Genomic DNA, 23,046 nt, shown 5'->3' with positions numbered 1-23,046 from the left:
TCTAGTAGTTCGCATATGTAACTAATGTATTTTTTATTTTTAAATATTGTGTATAATACACAATAATAAGAGCAAGAGTGATTTCTTCAAGTGCCTCTTTTGTGTGTGTTTGTGTGTGTGTGTGCGTGCGTGCGTGTGTGTGTGTGTGCGTGCGTGTGTGTGCGTGCGTGCGTGCGTGCGTGCGTGCGTGTGTGTGTGTGCGTGCGTGCGTGCGTGCGTGCGTGCGTGCGTGCGTGCGTGTGTGTGTGCCTGCGTGCGTGCGTGCGTGCGTGCGTGCGTGCGTGCGTGCGTGCGTGCGTGCGTGCGTGCGTGTGTGTTGCTCAGACCTGTTTCATTAAACCCTAAGATTCAGTGAAGATTCAAGATAGACTTTGCTATAAAAAACACAGATTCATTTCATTTGGATCGCTGATCGTCCACACGGGCCGCCGCTGCATATTATTGTAGGTTAATTATTCATTATTTAAATAAAAAAAAGAAATTAAAAAAACTAGAAATTAAATATCCGGTAAATATTTAAATAAAAGCATCAGAATTTAGATTGTATCGTATTACACATACAAAGTGCGTGAGTGTGAATCACGTGATATCTCGTTGCTGAGAACTGACTCACTCTCGTCTCGAGTCTCGATCGACTGCTTTAGTGCACACACACACACACACACAGCTGACAGCTCCAGCCACGCCTTCAGTCACACACGCAACTTCAGAGTTAGTTCGTGAGTTCATCATGCTGGAGTTCTGAAACGCGACACTCTCAGCCGTTATGTTTGGAGACGCGAGGTCGATGTGTGTGAGGTGATACTGGGATACACTGATCTACACCATGCAGAATGGAGAGGAGAACACGGACATCGCGTTTAAAACCACTGGGAGCTCGTGGCTGAGTCCGGTCAGCGAGCGGGTCGGCGTTCCTCTGGACCAGGTGAGCGGTCAGAACTCAACACGAGCTACTGACCACACTTTACATCTTGGGTTATCAAGTAAACAGTCATTAAAAGTGGTCAGACCAGTAACAAGTAGCATATAAAACTTGTATATCCGATAACTATCAAAGAAACGATATTCACAGTGTAGCCTATATAGAAGAAAGTTTCACATGTTTTCTTTTTCTCTATAATACTAACACATTCTGGAGTTTTTCGCTGGCCTCAGTGGCCTTTGAAAATATGAATCGTTCAATAGAACTGCTCAATGATGACCTGTTGAATTTCACATCCTGCGATGAGTGGCGAGCGGGTGTGCTGGGCGCATGCGCGCACACGCTGGATGGGTTTCGCGTTCGCTAGTTGCTTACACATCATGACACAGAGCAACACAGCTAAAGTTTTATATATAATAATATATTTGACCTTTAATTGAAAGTAACCTACATTTAACTGTTGATGCTTTCACAAGCACCCGAAAAAGCAGTTGAGTTGTGTTTGATTTGAGTCAGGCGCGACAGGGACAAAATATGCTGTATTTGTGTAATTCCGCTAGGTGGCGCTAATGTCACAGAAACGACATGCTTCAGAGTAGAAAAATGCCTTTTATTTCTAAATTATGACTTTTATAAATAATGCAGTTCATGACCCTGTAAACGGTACATCGCATCGGCTGAGGACACGCGTCTAAATCAGAGACGACAAATAAGAAACACCATGGCAGGCGTCAATTTAAATTGTGCCAGAAGTTTTTTTTTGTGTTAAAATAAGCATAAAATATTCAATATTAGAATCCTATTAGAATAAATGTAAGTAGCTATAATAAAAAAATATAAGTATTCTTATGAAATATGTTGGAATAATACAAACTGATGACTTTAATAAACGATTAGAGTCAGACTACTATTAACAGCCTCAGATAGTTACAGTCGGTCTACTTACAGTAGTTCTATCTTTAACAGTTTATATGTTTTCGTTAACAATACATTTCCCTATGGAGAAAACAAACTACTATGAAAATAGTTTATCATCACCCTTTTCCACTTGATTGAGTCTATTTAGTTTTGTATCAGATGTGACGTTCGTGATCGAGATCTGGCAGGAGTAGCACATTTCTCCTCTTGGGCGAGCGATTCGCGGACGAGTTGATTCGCGGACAAGTTGGTCAAGCACTATTGTTTAGTATTGGTCAGGCTGGATCAGTACTACTGCTTAGTATTGGTTAGGCTGGTTCAGCACTACTGGTAAGTATTGGTTAGGCTGTTTCAGCACTACTGGTTAGTATTGGTTAGGTTGGTTTAGGCACTACTGGTTAGTATTGGTTAGGCTGGTTCAGTACTACTGGTTAGTATTGGTTAGGCTGGTTCAGCACTACTGGTTAGTATTGGTTAGGCTGGTTCAGCACTATTGTTTAGTATTGGTTAGGCTGCATCAGCATTACTGGTTAGTATTGGTTAGGCTGGATCAGCACTACTGGTAAGTATTGGTCAGGCTGGATCAGCACTACTGGTTAGTATTGGTTAGGCTGCATCAGCATTACTGGTTAGTAATGGTTAGGCTGGATCAGCACTACTGGTTAGTATTGGTTAGGCTGGATCAGCACTACTGGTTAGTATTGGTTAGGCTGGTTCAGCACTACTGGTTAGTATTGGTTAGGCTGGATCAGCACTACTGGTTAGTATTGGTTAGGCTGGATCAGCACTACTGGTTAGTATTGGTTAGGCTGGATCAGCACTACTGGTTAGTATTGGTTAGGCTGGTTCAGCACTACTGGTTAGTATTGGTTAGGCTGGATCAGCACTACTGGTTAGTATTGGTTAGGCTGGATCAGCACTACTGGTTAGTATTGGTTAGGCTGCATCAGCATTACTAGTTAGTATTGGTTAGGCTGGATCAGCACTACTGGTTAGTATTGGTTAGGCTGGATCAGCACTACTGGTTAGTATTGGTTAGGCTGCATCAGCATTACTAGTTAGTATTGGTTAGGCTGGATCAGCACTACTGGTTAGTATTGGTTAGGCTGGTTCAGCACTACTGGTTAGTATTGGTTAGGCTGGTTCAGCACTACTGGTTAGTATTGGTTAGGCTGGATCAGCACTACTGGTTAGTATTGGTTAAGTTGGTCAAGCACTATTGTTTAGTATTGGTTAGGCTGGTTCAGCACTACTGGTTAGTATTGGTTAGGCTGCATCAGCATTACTGGTTAGTATTGGTTAGGCTGGATCAGCACTACTGGTTAGTATTGGTTAGGCTGGTTCAGCACTACTGGTTAGTATTGGTTAGGCTGGATCAGCACTACTGGTTAGTATTGGTTCGGCTGGATCAGTACTACTGGTTAGTATTGGTCAGGCTGGATCAGCACTACTGGTTAGTATTGGTTAGGCTGGTTCAGCACTACTGGTTAGTATTGGTCAGGCTGGATCAGTACTACTGGTTAGTATTGGTTAGGCTAATTCAGCACTACTGGTTAGTATTGGTTAGGCTGGATCAGCAATACTGGTTATTATTGGTTAGGCTGGATCAGCACTACTGGTTAGTATTGGTTAGGCTGGATCAGCACTACTGGTTAGTATTGGTTAGGCTGGTTCAGCACTACTGGTTAGTATTGGTCAGGCTGGATCAGCACTACTGGTTAGTATTGGTTAGGCTAATTCAGCACTACTGGTTAGTATTGGTCAGGCTGGATCAGCACTACTGGTTAGTATTGGTTAGGCTGGTTCAGCACTACTGGTTAGTATTGGTTAGGCTGGATCAGTACTACTGGTTAGCATTGGTTAGGCTGGATCAGCACTACTGGTTATTATTGGTTAGGCTGGATCAGCACTACTGGTTAGTATTGGTTAGGCTGGTTCAGCACTACTGGTTAGTATTGGTTAGGTTGGTTTAGGCACTACTGGTTAGTATTGGTTAGGCTGGTTCAGTACTACTGGTTAGTATTGGTTAGGCTGGATCAGCACTACTGGTTAGTATTGGTTAGGCTGGATCAGCACTACTGGTTAGTATTGGTTAGGCTGGATCAGCACTACTGGTTAGTATTGGTTAGGCTGGATCAGCACTACTGGTTAGTATTGGTTAGGTTGGGTTAGGCACTACTGGTTAGTATTGGTTAGGCTGGTTCAGCATTACTGGTTAGTATTGGTTAGGTTGGGTTAGGCACTACTGGTTAGTATTGGTTAGGCTGGATCAGCACTACTGGTTAGTCACACACTCACCGTCACACACTCACCGTCATACACTCTGTGCTCATACACTCACCGTCACACACTCACCGTCACACACTCACCGTCACACACTCACCGTCACACACTCACAGTTACACACTCACCGTCACACACTCACCGTCACACTCTCACCGTCACACACTCACCGTCACACCCTCACCGTCACACACTCACCGTCACACACTCACCGTCACACACTCACCGTCATACACTCTGTGCTCATACACTCACCGTCACACACTCACCATCACACACTCACAGTCACACTCTCACCGTCACACACTCACAGTTACACACTCACAGTCACACACTCACAGTCACACACTCACCGTCATACACTCACAGTCACACACTCACAGTCACACACTCACAGTCACACTCTCACCGTCACACACTCACAGTTACACACTCACAGTCACACACTCACCGTCACACACTCACCGTCACACACTCACCGTCACACACTCACCGTCACACACTCACCGTCACACACTCACCGTCACACACTCACCGTCACACACTCACAGTCACACACTCACCGTCACACACTCACTGTCATACACTCACCGTCACACACTCACAGTTACACACTCACAGTTACACACTCACAGTTACACACTCACAGTCACACACTCACCGTCACACACTCACACACTCACCGTCACACACTCACCGTCACACACTCACCGTCACACACTCACCGTCACACACTCACCGTCACACACTCACCGTCACACACTCACCGTCATACACTCACCGTCACACACTCACCGTCATACACTCTGTGCTCATACACTCACCGTCACACACTCACCGTTCACACACTCACCGTCACACACTCTGTGCTCATACACTCACCGTCACACACTCACCGTCACACACTCACCGTCACACACTCACACACTCACCGTCACACACTCACCGTCACACACTCACCGTCACACACTCACCGTCACACACTCACCGTCACACACTCACCGTCATACACTCTGTGCTCATACACTCACCGTCACACACTCACCGTTCACACACTCACCGTCACACACTCTGTGCTCATACACTCACCGTCACACACTCACAGTCACACACTCACCGTCACACACTCACACACTCACCGTCACACACTCACCGTCACACACTCACCGTCACACACTCACCGTCACACACTCACCGTCACACACTCACCGTCACACACTCACCGTCACACACTCACCGTCACACACTCACCGTCATACACTCTGTGCTCATACACTCACCGTCACACACTCACCGTTCACACACTCACCGTCACACACTCTGTGCTCATACACTCACCGTCACACACTCACCGTCACACACTCACCGTCACACACTCACCGTCACACACTCACCGTCACACACTCACCGTCACACACTCACCGTCACACACTCACCGTCACACACTCACCGTCACACACTCACCGTCACACACTCACCGTCACACACTCACCGTCACACACTCACCGTCACACACTCACCGTCACACACTCACCGTCACACACTCACAGTCACACACTCACAGTCACACACTCACAGTCACACACTCACCGTCACACACTCACCGTCACACACTCACCGTCATACACTCTGTGCTCATACACTCACTGTCACACACTCACCGTCACACACTCACCGTCACACACTCACCGTCACACACTCATCCGTCAAACACTCACCGTCACACACTCACAGTCACACACTCACAGTTACACACTCACAGTCACACACTCACAGTCACACACTCACCGTCACACACTCACCGTCACACACTCACCGTCACACACTCACCGTCACACACTCACAGTTACACACTCACCGTCACACACTCTGTGCTCATACTCACTTCATTAATACACTCCACACAAACAGACTCACACACATGCAAAACTGGATCTCACGCGTGCCTCTGTGGCAAGTGTATTCATCGCACGTGTGATAGTTGTGTTGTGTTGTTATATCATTAGTAAGAAGTGTGTGCAGTTATACAGTCCCTACACACTACACTACACACTACATTACACTACACACTACACTACACTAAACATGACACACTACACTCTACACTACAGACTACACTACACACACTACACACACACACACTACACTACACACTACACTAAACATGACACACTACACTACACACTACACTACACTAAACATGACACACTACACTGCACACTACATTACACTACAATACACACTACAATACACACTACACTAAACATGACACACTACACTAAACATGACACACTACACTGCAAACTACATTACACTACAATACACACTACACTAAACTAAACTTGACACACTACACAACACACTACACTACACTAAACATGACACACTACACAACACACTACACAACACAGTACAGTACACTAAACATGACACACTACACTACACAACACACTAGACCACAATGAACTAAACAAGACACACTACACTACACAATGCACTACACACTACACTAAACATGACACACTACACAACACACTACACTACACTAACCCTAACACACTACACTAACCCTAACACACTACACTACACTACACTAACCCTGACACACTACACTAACCCTAACACAATACACTACACTAACCTGACACACTACACAACACACTACACTACAACACACTACACTACACTACACTACACTACACTACACCACACTACACACTACACTACACTACATACTACACCACACTACACTACACAACACAACACACTACACAACACACTACACTACACAACACACTACACCACACTACACTACACTACACTACACTACACTACACTACACTACACACTACACAACACACTACACTACACTACACACTACACTACACTAACACACTACACTACACTAACTCACTACACTAACCCTAACACACTACACTACACTAACCCTAACACACTACACTACACAACACACTACACTACAACACACTAAACCTGACACACTACACTAACCCTACACACTACACAACACACTACACTACACACTACACAACACACTACACCACACTACACTACACACTACACTACACACTACACAACACACTACACTACACTAACAAACTACACTACACTACACTAACCCTAACACACTACACTACACTAACCCTAACACACTACACAACACACTACACTACAACACACTAAACCTGACACACTACACTAACCCTATCACAATACACTACACAACACACTACACTACAACACACTACACTACACTAACCCTAACACACTACACAACACACTACACTACACTAACCCTAACACACTACACAACACACTACACTACACTAAACCTGACACACTACACTAACCCTAACACACTACACAACACACTACACTGCAACACACTACACTACACAACACTACACACTACACTACACCACACTACACACTACACTACACTACATACTACACCACACTACACTACACAACACAACACACTACACAACACACTACACTACACAACACACTACACAACACACAACACACTACACACTACACTACACTAACACACTACACTAACTCACTACACTAACCCTAACACACTACACTACACTAACCCTAACACACTACACTACACACTACACTACAACACACTAAACCTGACACACTACACTAACCCTACACACTACACAACACACTACACTACACCACACTACACTACACACTACACTACACTACACACTACACAACACACTACACTACACACTACACTACACTAACAAACTACACTACACTACACTAACCCTAACACACTACACTACACTAACCCTAACACACTACACAACACACTACACTACAACACACTAAACCTGACACACTACACTAACCCTATCACAATACACTACACAACACACTACACTACAACACACTACACTACACTAACCCTAACACACTACACAACACACTACACTACACTAACCCTAACACACTACACTACACACTACACTACACTAAACCTGACACACTACACTAACCCTAACACACTACACAACACACTACACTGCAACACACTACACTACAACACACTACACTACACTAACCCTAACACACTACACAACACACTACACTACACTAACCCTAACACACTACACTACACAACACACTACACTACAACACACTACACTAACCCTATCACAATACACTACACAACACACTACACTACAACACACTACACTACACTAACCCTAACACACTACACAACACACTACACTACACTAACCCTAACACACTACACTACACAACACACTACACTACACTAAACCTGACACACTACACTAACCCTAACACACTACACTGCAACACACTACACAACACTACACACTACACTACACCACACTACACTACACTACACAACACACTACACTACACTAAACCTGACACACTACACTAACCCTAACACACTACACAACACACTACACAACACACTACACAACACACTACACTACAACACACTACACAACAACCCCCTACACTACAACACACTACACAACACTAACCCTAACACACTACACTACACAACACACTACACTACAATACACTACACTACACTACACTAAACCTGACACACTACACTAACCCTAACACACTACACAACACATTACACTACAACACACTACACAACAACCCCTACACTACAACACACTACACTACACTAACCCTAACACACTACACAACACACTACACTACAACACACTACACTACACAACACTACACTATACTACACTACACACTACACTACACAACACACTACACTACACTACACAACACACTACACTACACTAAACCTGACACACTACACTAACCCTAACACACTACACGTCACACTACACGCCAACACACTACACTACAACACACTACACTACACTAACCCTAACACACTACACAACACACTACACTACAACACACTACACTAGACAACACACTACACTACACACCACACTACACAACACACTACACAACACACTACACTACACTACACTACACAACACAACACAGTACACTACACTACACACTACACACTACACCACACTACACCACACCACACTACACTACACAACACACAACACACTACACTACACTACACTACGCACTACACTACACACTACACTACACACTACACTACACACTACACAACACACTGCACTACACTACACTACACACTACACTACACACTACACTACAACACACTACACTACACTCTACACTACACACTACACTACACACTACACACTACACTACACTACACACTACACACTACACTACACACTACACTACACAACACACAACACACTACACTACACTACGCACTACACTACACACTACACTACACTACACACTACACAACACACTACACTACACAACACACTACACTACACTACACACTACACACTACACAACACACTACACTACACTACACACTACACACTACACTACACCACACTACACTACACTACACTACACACTACACTACACACTACACTACACTACCCTACGCACTACACTACACTACACACTACACTACACCACACTACCCTACGCACTACACTACACTACACACCACACTACACTACACACTACACCACACTACACTACACTACACACTACACTACACACTACACTACTGTTCCGTTTTTCTTCCCACGGAAAGGGCAACCCAGTGTACAAAGGATATTACTCAGGTATTCCACATTTATTTGTTTATTTTTCTTTTTTGGTTCACAGAGGATAACCAGGTAATAAACCTGAAAGACAAATAGGAAATGTAACGTTTCAAATTTCATATGCATACTATAAACATCCCAAGTTCATTACCTCAATATCCCAATAACAATCAGCAACAATAAATATCATTAATCAAAATACCAAATATATAATAATATCAATATACTATAAAATAATAATAATTTAATCATTTTTATATACACACTTCAAACATTTTGCACCATACTTAAGTTCTACTAAAACCCAATGTAAGCCTTATATCCCACAGCTACACAACCTCGTCAAACTTATACCTTTGGAGCATAGCGGTAACTTTAGCATGCAACAAACAAACACAGTTACAACAATATAGCATGGCAAAGGCAAACAACAAAGCATACGATAAAAGGCAGACATGAAAACATTTCTAAATTAAGAGAGCTTACCAAGTGGCTGCACACCGGGTTGAAAGTCATTGCCAACTAACTGAATCACACTTCCTTTTCACAGAGTAAACCGGTCACATGATTACCGGTCACATGATTCACATCACACTCCTCTCTTAAAGGGGCATTACACTATTAGGCTACTCAAACGTTTCTTTATAAGTTAATAAATATCTCCATTTGTAAATAAATAAATAACAACTTTACAAATGACAGAATTCCACAGAAAGCAAAACACCTCCCACTTAAGTTCCTGATCTTATGATCCAGGGAACTTACTAAAATCACCCTCTTAGTGACGCCCTCTTTATTTGTCCACACTTTTTTTTTTTTTAAACACAGCCCTTTAGATTTGCACAATATCTATGTGTAAATGTCTTATGAAGGCATGACCGATGGAGGAGCAGCTTAGTCCAATGTACAAGTCTATCACATCCCTTTGGCAGGTGTGCGAGGTATGGGATGTGTGTGCTCTTACTTCATGTATGTGCAATGTGATAGCATGGTGGCAGCGCTAGGCTTTCACCAACCAGCCAATAAGGGTAAGGGCAGTGACAGGGTGACAGAAGTTTGGGCGATGAATGAAAGGGATTTGGGCCAGGGAATATGGCGGTGCACAGAGTAAAAGGGCTTCAGGAAAAGGCGGGTGTCATGGTGGCTGAGTTTCGTCCTCCACCGGGAGAAGGACCACCAGTCTTCTCACGTCTCTTCTAATAACTATCATGGGCAATGAAGAACTCCTCTTCTTCCGGCCACCTACCAGGGAGACAGGAAGGCCAGCACATGTTGCAATATCAGCATCCCTGACAATCCCTTTATTGTCAGGATAAACTGTCAGAATGCGGCCCAGGCGAAACTGACCTCTCAAAGCATTTGGGTCTGCAATCCAAACGAGATCACCAACTTTGACGTTCCTTTCCATCCGGTGCCATTTATGTCGAACGAACAGATTTGGGCCAGCTAGTTCCCTCCATTTTGCCCAAAACTGGTCTACTCTGATTTGAATAGCCCTTAGACGGCGCCAGGAATGGGTCTCTAGGTCAAGCCCGCTGGTGTCTCCTCCAAGCGATGCTCGACCCAGAATGAGGGAGTTCGGTGTTAAGTACTCGACCAAGTCTTCCTGTTCTTGAGCTCTGGCGTCGATAGGGCGTTCGTTCGTCAAGTTGGCTGCCTGATAGAACAGAGTTTGGAGCTCTCCCCATGTGAGAGACCCTGTTGCTCCCCCGAGGCTCATGAGCGCCCTCTTCAAAAGCTTTACAGCAGCCTCCGCAACTCCATTCCTGTGGGGTGCATCTGCAGGGTGAAAATTCCATTTCCACTCAGTCCCGTTCTTAGCGGCTAAATCTTCTATGGATGTAACCTGCAGGCAAGCCAGATGTTTATGCAGCTCACACAGAGCAGACTTGGCGCCAACAAAGTTGGTGCCTCTGTCAGACCATAGTTTCCTTGGATGCCCCCTCAGGGCAACAAAGCGGGAGTATGCTTGGAGGAAGCCTTCTGCAGACTGGTCATCGGTGAGGTCCGCATGAACGGCTCTCGAGGCCATACAACAGAAAACAATGCCCCAAACCTTCTTACTTGTCCTTCTTTTAACAGCGTCTTTCACCTCGAAGGGACCAAAAAGGTCGAGGGTTGTAAACTCGAATGGGCTTGCTCTTCTGGTACGCTCTTGAGGGAGCTCACTCATTACTTGCTGACACATCTTGGCTCTTTGCTTTCTGCAGGTGACACAGTTATTTAGCACCTTCTTGACTGTTCTTCGTCCCTGCATGATCCAGGCTTTCCTTCTTGTCCGTAGAAGGGTAGAGGCAACACCTTCATGATTTTCTTCATGTGCCTCCCTGGCCAGTAGAGTTGCGAGCCACGACTGGCATGGGATTAGCGGTACTGCCACTCCATCCTCATTCCAGCGTTGGATTCTCCCTCCGCAGAGCAAGAGTCCTGTCTTTTCCTCCCTCTGAACAACCAGGCGATCCAGGGTTGTGTCTCGGAATTCGACACCATCTTGAGCTTCGAGCGCTAGATCTTTGAAAGCTGTTGTTCTTTTTTCCACAGACAGATATGGTCTTGCCTCCCACTTTGACCAAACTGGGGCCTGGCTATTGCCTAGCCAGATTTCCACAGCTTGTCTCATCCAGGCAATGGTCCCGCACAACCGTGCAAGCGAACTGAACCTTTGGGGATCCACAAGGCGCACAAGTGCAACACTGGTTGGGATTGACCATTTCCTGGGCGGGGCTCTAGCTGTGACCAGTGCAGAGAATGCCTTCCTCCGAAGTCCCCCAATCTCTTCATCAACAGAGGGGTTTATCTCTCTGGCAGTTTTCACAGGCCAATCTGATTCAAGCAACTTCAAGAATTCTGGGCCTTCCTGCCAGACTGATCCTTCAGCAAGCTCTTCAGGGGATGCCCCCCTTGTGATAAGGTCGGCGATGTTCTGTCTTCCTTCAACCCACCTCCAGCTATCTATTGATCCAGCCTTTTGGATTTCTCCAATCCGGTTTGCAAAAAATGTCTGATAGCCATAGCTATCCTTCTGGATGGCTCCTAGGATTGTCTGGCTATCGACAAAATGGATCCACCGATCGACCTTGATGTAGCAGTGCTTCTCAAAGTATGTCTTCAGGCGGGATGCAAAGACGGCCCCACACAGCTCTGCTTTAATAACATCACCTTTCTGGTCTAGAGGGCTGAGCTTGGCCTTAGACTCAACCAGCTTCACTACGACTCCATTTTCTGTCTCCCACCGTAGGTAAAGAACGGCTCCATAGGAAGCTTCACTACCATCGGAAAATGTAATCCCCATTGGGCAACCTATGGCTCCATGGGGTGTGAGACTCCTGTCAAATCTGAGTTGGCCAAGCCTCACATATTGCTCAAAGAGCTTTATCGCAGCCTCTCGAAGACGTGGCGAAAGAGGATCGTCCCAGGTATCCTTGGAGGGATGATCTCTTCCTGCTTCCTGAAAGGACTCTCTTACGAGCATCACTCCTCGTTGCTTGGCAGGTGAGGCCAGGCCAATGGGGTCATAGAACCCTGCGATCTGACTCAGTAGCATGCGTCGGGTGAGAGGGTCGGGGGTACTGCCTCTGATCTCATCCTCTCGTAGATCCAGACCAGTCCTCATCTTTCCTCGCCTCCTGGAGAAGTTTACTGACGTCAGCACACGGAGTTTGTCAGATTTGGGTTCATATCCCAATCCCAATGCCTTGTTCTCTTCGTCCCGCATCTGGTTGGGAAGTATCAGGATCTTGGGATCTGTTGACCTTACGTTGCTGAGGTCAGTGGGTTCTTCACTCCTCCCACTTTGGCCTGTCAGGACCCAGGGCTTGAGGGAGAAGCCACCTGCTTTTAGGATCTCTTCCACTCCTTCAGTCATTCTAAGCAGAGTTTGGAGATCATCATGCGACGTCAAGATGTCGTCCACATAGCAGTCTTCTGTCAGGATCCGGCGCTCTTCAACCATGGATGTGAACTGAGGCAGGTTTGCCGTTTCTCTCATGGCAACCTGAGCAATGCATCCAGCAGGCTTGTCGCCGATGTTAACTCTAACGACAGCAAACATACAGATTTCATCTTCGGGGTTATCCCTCCAGAGGAATCGATGGAGGTGGACCTCCTCATCCTTTAGCCACACTGAATTATACATTTTTTTCACATCGCCAAGAGCAGCATACAGTCTGCTCCTGAATCTAAGCAGGACACCTCGGATTGGGTTGAGGACATCAGGGCCTTTGTGCAAGAGGTTGTTCAGGCTAAACCCTTTGAACTCCTGACTACTGTTCCAGACTATCCTTACTGGCGTTGAGCTAGAATGAGGATTTGGGGCCACCAGATGGCTGATGTACCAGATTGGGCCGTTCCAGCTCTTGATCTGTTCCTTTGTGAGCTTGATGGCTGCTCCTCTTGATATCATCTCACGTATCTGCTCTCCATATGCCTCTTTCCAGGCAGGTTCTCGTGCCAGCCGAACCTCTGTGTTCTTAAAAGTTGCTTCCACTGCTCGGCGGTTATCTGGCAGAATCGCTGGGCTTACCTTCCATGGGTAGGCCGCATCCCAGTGTGGGGCGTCGCTGTGTTTATCCACTAACACATAAGAGAGGCAGTCCTTTATCTTTTCTAAGTCCCTTTCTTCTCCAAGGGTCATCTCTTTGCCTCCTGGAGGGCACTTGCTGCACTTGCAGCTCCCACATTTCGGGTCACACGCTGCCCCAATACTATCCCACTTGAACCAATCAATCACCTCCTTATTCGTGACAGTGGTGCTGCTAAGGGTCACTTCCATCCTTGTTGGCTCCTTACTCAGGTCTTTGGTGTCCATAAGGACCTCCTTGTACTCCATTGAGGATGTCCTCATTGATCTTGCAAAGTGAGTTTCAGACTGGTGCAGAGTTAGGTCGACCACCTCAAAGAGATCGGGGTGAGTACCGCCAACAGTTTTGCCCAATGGGCCGTCCCAAAGTACTAGATCTCCCTCCAACTTGAATGGCTGTGGAACTAGACGACCTTCCCTGTGGCTGATTAGAAGATCAATGTTCTCAGGGCGGACCAGCTCTTCTGCAGTGATGTCAGGAAAGATCTTTTGTAGCTGTTGTGGAGTGACAGACTGACTTATCTCCGCAATACTCTCCAGGCCGTAGCAGAGCAGTTTGTGTTCCATTATTGTCCCCTTGATGGTCTTCACTCTTAGTCGCAGGGAGTACCTCTTGGTTGTGACTGTCGTTCTCATCCCTCCTATTCCATTGACAATTAACTTGATGTGCTCACCAATCAGTCCAAGGCGCTGGGCGGCGTCGTTTGTTATATAGTTGGTGTCAGAGGCAAGGTCAATAAGAGTGCCTATCAGCTGGCCTGAGTTAGTAGTTACCTCTAGTAACATCATTATAACTGGGTACTCTTTTGCTCCACCTCCAGCAGTGCAGATCGTAGTTGAGGCTTTGTTGGAAAATGCCTTCCTGAATTCTGCTCTTAATTCCGGAGTGACTTTCGCCAGGAGCTCTTCTTGCTTACTGGTCAGCCCAAGGCCTTTTCTCTCCCCTCTTTTGGTACCTTGCACCTCGCTGCCAGCATCTTTCTCTTGAACGATGGACTTGGAGCAGAGCAGATAGTGGTGAGGCTCTTCTTTGCGGCAGTCCATTTTACTGCAGAGGAACTTCGGGTTGCAACGGCCATCCTTTAGGTGGAAGCACAGGCACCGATTACATACCCCATGGGTCTTTAGATGGGCTTTTCTCCTCTGGAGATCCATCTCCCTGAAGGCTTTGCAGGCAAACAGCCTGCCACCATGCGTCTCATCTGCACAAGCAGTGCACAAGCCCAAGCGTAGCTGTGACTGAGACTCTCTTCGGCCTGAGGTAGCTTTGGAGAACGCTTTCTTCACTCCTCTATCTGGCTTGTCTCCAAGGCCTTTCACTGAGAAGCTTCCTTCTCTAGGGCCTGGCTCCAGCTGATCCAGCTCCTCCAGGATTGCCTCCTGCTTCTTCAGGAAGCGCAGTAAGCAGTCGAAGTGGTTATTTGGAGTAAACCCATTCATAGGCTCAGTCTTGTGCGAAATCCATTTCTCCTTCAGAGAGCTTGGTAGCTTGCTTTCAAGGGACTGTGCTACCCAACGGTTCTTTATAACCTCTTCTTCTCCCAGGATCACAAGGTTACTAAGGGCCCGCTCCACTGCTTGGATAAGCTCAATTGCTTTTCTAGGGTTGTCTCCCTTTACGGAAGGAAGGCCCTGAACCTCCTCGGATATCTTCAGGACGATTTTTGCCTTATTCCCGAACCGGTTGTCGAGGCGCCTGAACATTTCATCCGCCGATGCACAGCTGGACAGAACTAAGTCTTTCTTCACCCTGTCGCTGAGACTTGCCAGGAGGTGGAACCTTGTAACACCAGCCGTCCTCTGTGGGTTTCCCAGCTTTTCCAGCTCTTCCCACTCAGCCTTCCACCGATAGTAGTCGGTCATATCTCCCGAGAACGTGGGCAGGCGGGTTCTTTCAAGACTGATCTGCGGTCTGAAGCCGTACGCCCCAGGATTCATGCCAGGGATGCCTTGTGGTGGTGATGGAACTGCAGATGCTTCAGTACCGGGTGTAGGTATAACAATGGGGATTTGAGGCTGCATGCCAGCTCTAGTGGGTCCCTCTCCGGACTCGCTATGCTCTTCGTCGGTACCCGATTCTTCTCCCCCGTCAACCTCTTTTGTCCGCTTCCACTTTTGCCAGCTCCGCACCCAGTCATGCAGTCTGTTGACCAGCTTGTATAGCTGCTGTTTATACACTGTTGTCTTGGCTTCAGGGACAGAACCTTCCCATTCAAGCACCTTCTGCTCAAGCATTTTGATTCTCTCCAGTAGGCCTTCTCTCAGGACTTGAAAGTCACCCTCTGACAACTCCTTCACATCAGTGTTCTCCACTTCAGTACATTTCTCCTCTGCACCGTCAGCATACAATTTAAGGTCAACATAGGCGAATTTGGACCATAACATCTCTTTAGCGAGCCGAAGCATTTCTGTATAGGTGGCAAGGCACTTCGTCATTTTCTCCTCTACAAGAGCCACTTCTTTACCTGCTTTTTCTTCCTCACTTTCCACTTCTCCTAGAGCGTCAACATATTCGAGTCCAGTGTCGTGCAGCCTTCCAAAGTCCACACCAAGTATTCTGATCTCATCAATAAGCATCCTTTTTTCTAGGAGGTCCAAAGTGAGGGACAGCTTTTTGGCTCTCTTGCTGAAAGAGGACTGTGCTGTTGAGCGCTTACCTTTTAGGGCCACTAGTTCTGCCGAATCCATCTTCCTTTACTTGCACTGACCAAGGCGCTGTTTCACAGAGGGGTCTATTCGGCCTATTCCTCTTCTCTTTGTGCTCCTTCACTGGTCAATGCTGGTAGGGCAGTGGCAGACTTGGCTAAACGCGCTCGAGCCGTTGGTTTATTACTGTTCCGTTTTTCTTCCCACGGAAAGGGCAACCCAGTGTACAAAGGATATTACTCAGGTATTCCACATTTATTTGTTTATTTTTCTTTTTTGGTTCACAGAGGATAACCAGGTAATAAACCTGAAAGACAAATAGGAAATGTAACGTTTCAAATTTCATATGCATACTATAAACATCCCAAGTTCATTACCTCAATATCCCAATAACAATCAGCAACAATAAATATCATTAATCAAAATACCAAATATATAATAATATCAATATACTATAAAATAATAATAATTTAATCATTTTTATATACACACTTCAAACATTTTGCACCATACTTAAGTTCTACTAAAACCCAATGTAAGCCTTATATCCCACAGCTACACAACCTCGTCAAACTTATACCTTTGGAGCATAGCGGTAACTTTAGCATGCAACAAACAAACACAGTTACAACAATATAGCATGGCAAAGGCAAACAACAAAGCATACGATAAAAGGCAGACATGAAAACATTTCTAAATTAAGAGAGCTTACCAAGTGGCTGCACACCGGGTTGAAAGTCATTGCCAACTAACTGAATCACACTTCCTTTTCACAGAGTAAACCGGTCACATGATTACCGGTCACATGATTCACATCACACTCCTCTCTTAAAGGGGCATTACACTATTAGGCTACTCAAACGTTTCTTTATAAGTTAATAAATATCTCCATTTGTAAATAAATAAATAACAACTTTACAAATGACAGAATTCCACAGAAAGCAAAACAACTACACTACACTACACACTACACTACACACTACACTACACTACGCACTACACTACACACTACACTACACAACACACAACACACTACACTACACTACGCACTACACTACACACTACACTACACTACACTACACTACACACTACACTACACTACACAACACAACACACTACACTACACTACACAACACACTACACTACACTACACTACACACTACACTACACTACACACTACACACTACACACTACACTACACAACACAACACACTACACTACACTACACACTACACACTACACTACACAACACAACACACTACACTACACTACACTACACACTACACTACACACTACACTACACTACTACACACTACACTACAACACACTACACTACACTACACTACACACTACACTACACACTACACTACACTACACTACACACTACACTACACACTACACTACACCACACTACACTACACTACACACTACACCACACTACACCACACTACACTACACTACACTACACACTACACTACACACTACACTACACTACACACCACACTACACCACACTACACTACCCTACGCACTACACTACACTACACACTACACACTACACTACACCACACTACACTACCCTACGCACTACACTACACTACACACTACACTACACTACACACTACACTACACCACACTACACACTACACTACACCACACTACACTACACTACACTACACTACACACTACACTACACACTACACTACACTACACACTACACCACACTACACCACACTACACTACCCTACGCACTACACTACACCACACCACACCACACCACACTACACCACACTACACCACACTACACTACCCTACGCACTACACTACACACTACACTACACACAACACTACACCACACCACACCACACCACACTACACTACACACTACACTACACCACACTACACATCACTACACTACACTACACACTACACTACACTACTACACACTACACTACAACACACTACACTACACTACACTACACTACACACTACACTACACACTACACTACACTACACTACACACTACACTACACTACACACTACACTACACCACACTACACTACACTACACACTACACTACACCACACTACACCACACTACACTACACTACACTACACTACACACTACACTACACACTACACTACACTACACACCACACTACACCACACTACACTACCCTACGCACTACACTACACTACACACTACACACTACACTACACCACACTACACTACCCTACGCACTACACTACACTACACACTACACTACACTACACACTACACTACACCACACTACACTACACACTACACTACACCACACTACACTACACTACACACTACACTACACACTACACTACACTACACTACACACTACACCACACTACACCACACTACACTACCCTACGCACTACACTACACCACACCACACCACACTACACCACACTACACCACACTACACTACCCTACGCACTACACTACACTACACACTACACTACACACAACACTACACCACACCACACCACACCACACCACACTACACTACACACTACACTACACCACACTACACATCACTACACTACACTACACACTACACTACACACTACACTACACACTACACTACACACTACACTACACCACACTACACTACACTACACACTACACACTACACTACACACTACACTACACCACACTACACTACACACTACACTACACACTACACTACACCACACCACACCACACTACACCACACTACACATCACTACACTACACTACACACTACACTACACACTACACACTACACTACACACTACACTACACCACACTACACCACACTACACTACACACTACACCACACTACACTACACTACACACTACACCACACCACACCACACCACACTACACACTACACTACACCACACCACACCACACTACACTACACACTACACCACACTACACCACACTACACTACACTACACGCTACACCACACCACACCACACTACACCACACTACACATCACTACACTACACTACACACTACACTACACACTACACTACACACTACACTACACCACACTACACCACACTACACTACACACTACACCACACCACACTACACTACACTACACTACACACTACACTACACTATACACTACACCACACTACACCACACTACACTACACTACACTACACACTACACCACACCACACCACACTACACACTACACTACACCACACTACACATCACTACACTACACTACACTACACACTACACTACACACTACACTACACACTACGCTACACACTACACTACACCACACTACACCACACTACACCACACTACACTACACCACACTACACATCACTACACTACACTACACACTACACCACACTACACTACACTACACACTACACTACACTACACACTACACTACACCACACTACACCACACTACACTACACACTACACCACACTACACTACCCTACGCACTACACTACACTACACACTACACCACACTACACTACCCTACGCACTACACTACACCACACTACACCACACTACACTACACTACACTACACTACACTACACACTACACTACACACACTACACTACACACTACACTACACACTACACTACCCTACGCACTACACTACACTACACACTACACCACACTACACTACCCTACGCACTACACTACACTACACACTACACACACTACACTACACACACTACACTACACACTACACCACACTACACTACCCTACGCACTACACTACACTACACACTACACCACACTACACTACCCTACGCACTACACTACACCACACTACACCACACTACACTACACTACACTACACTACACTACACACTACACTACACACACTACACTACACACTACACTACACACTACACTACACTACACTACACACTACACCACACCACACCACACTACACACTACACTACACCACACTACACATCACTACACTACACTACACTACACACTACACTACACACTACACTACACACTACGCTACACACTACACTACACCACACTACACCACACTACACTACACACTACACTACACCACACTACACATCACTACACACTACACACTACACCACACTACACTACACACTACACTACACACTACACTACACTACACACTACACTACACCACACTACACCACACTACACTACACACTACACCACACTACACTACCCTACGCACTACACTACACTACACACTACACCACACTACACTACCCTACGCACTACACTACACCACACTACACCACACTACACTACACTACACTACACTACACTACACTACACACTACACTACACACACTACACTACACACTACACCACACTACACTACCCTACGCACTACACTACACCACACTACACCACACTACACTACACTACACTACACTACACTACACTACCCTACGCACTACACTACACACTACACAGCATAAGGGCAGCATATAAAGAAACGAAGTGGGACCGAGACACATGAACCGCTGTTTCTCTCTTCTTCAGGTGAACTTCATTGCCTGCCAGGTTTTTGGGCTAGTGGTGGCGTTCTGGTTCCGGCTCGCTCTGGGTCCGCACCGCGCCTCCGCTGAGGTCCGGCATGCGGCCGCTGTTGTGTTCGGCGCTGCGATCCTCGTCTTCTGCTTCGGCTGGTAAGGACACACCTTTCTGTACTACCGTTTATGACCTGATAACTGATGTGTGGTGTTTTCAGCTTACCTTGCTGCACACTCATTACATAATTTATTGTAAAACCCTTACAAAAAGTACAGTGACATGTATATGTTATGAGTTGGTATTACCATAGTACTTTCATAGATACCATGGTACTACATGATCAGTATGCGTTTTACATGTTTGTACAGGTGCCATCTGTATTGGTTTTCCTATTTACACTAGATCAATCCTCTAGTCTAGACAAAGCCATCTATCTATCTATCTATCTATCTATCTATCTATCTATCTATCTATCTATCTGTCTGTCTGTCTATCTGTCTGTCTGTCTGTCTGTCTGTCTGTCTGTCATGTGTGTACTCGTGTAAGTGAACTGATGAGTGCTGTGATCAGATGTTCAGCATGTTCTCGCTGTGACAGGTATGCTGTGCATGTCTTCCTCCTGGTCTTGGCTTGTTATGGTATAATGATCACAGCCAGTGTCCACAGTCTTCACAGGTGAGCAGCAAATACGCTTTCGGCCTCAGCCCTGCTTTATTAATCCTGGCCGAAAACTGACACCACATACTGGACATTATTATTCTAATTTACTTTCTTTAGTATAAATTAATCATTTTAAATATTATATTATTTTATGTGTTTACACTTGTTCTTATTTAAAGGCAGGGTAGATGATTTGTTCCAGAAACATATTTTGTTATGCTGGTATAAGTTCATATCCTGATAGCAATCAATAAGTTAAGTGGTCTAAGTGAGGGATAATGTACATCCAGCCAGTTGTTATCTCAGAACAAACCCGACAGGGTGATCAGGATCAGGTCTTCATCTGCGCACACACGCACGCACACACACACGCACGCGCACGCACAAGAACACACACACACAAACGCACAAGCACACACACACACACACACACACACACACACACACACACACACACACACACACACACACACACACACACACACACACACACACACACACAGACTCACACACACCTGAAGGGGGTTTATTCTGAGATAACAACTGGCTGGATGTACATTATCCCACTTATTATACGGCTACTTGTCACATAAGTAAATAGTTAGACACGAAATATTGATCTGAGTTTAAATATTTAATTATGTCTTTAAACGCAAAGCTTCGCGGAGAGAGCAGTTTCAGTGGCTAAGTTCAAACTGGATGGACATTTAACACAGCATTTCAACACATAAATAATTATGGAGATAAGAGATATTGATTTCAGATAAAAACTGTTTTAAAACCTGAT

General features: G+C 45.4%; 1 protein-coding gene across 1 annotated transcript in view; it reads left to right on the top strand.

The window, feature by feature from the left end:
* The first annotated feature begins 273 nt into the window (after window positions 1-273).
* Window positions 274-23,046, top strand: part of mboat1 (membrane bound O-acyltransferase domain containing 1) — a 45,648-nt gene continuing 22,875 nt past the window's right edge. The window contains exons 1-3 of the mRNA XM_079626196.1: window positions 274-925; window positions 21,609-21,754; window positions 22,197-22,274. Coding sequence (XP_079482322.1) covers window positions 827-925; window positions 21,609-21,754; window positions 22,197-22,274 — 323 coding nt within the window. The 5' untranslated portion in view covers window positions 274-826. The remainder of the gene's footprint in view (window positions 926-21,608; window positions 21,755-22,196; window positions 22,275-23,046) is intronic.

Source organism: Phoxinus phoxinus (assembly GCF_949152265.1).
Source record: "Phoxinus phoxinus genome assembly, chromosome: 10".
NCBI lineage: Eukaryota > Metazoa > Chordata > Actinopteri > Cypriniformes > Leuciscidae > Phoxinus > Phoxinus phoxinus.
Note: the sequence above shows the minus strand (reverse complement) of the source record. Positions and strands in the feature narration are given on the sequence as shown.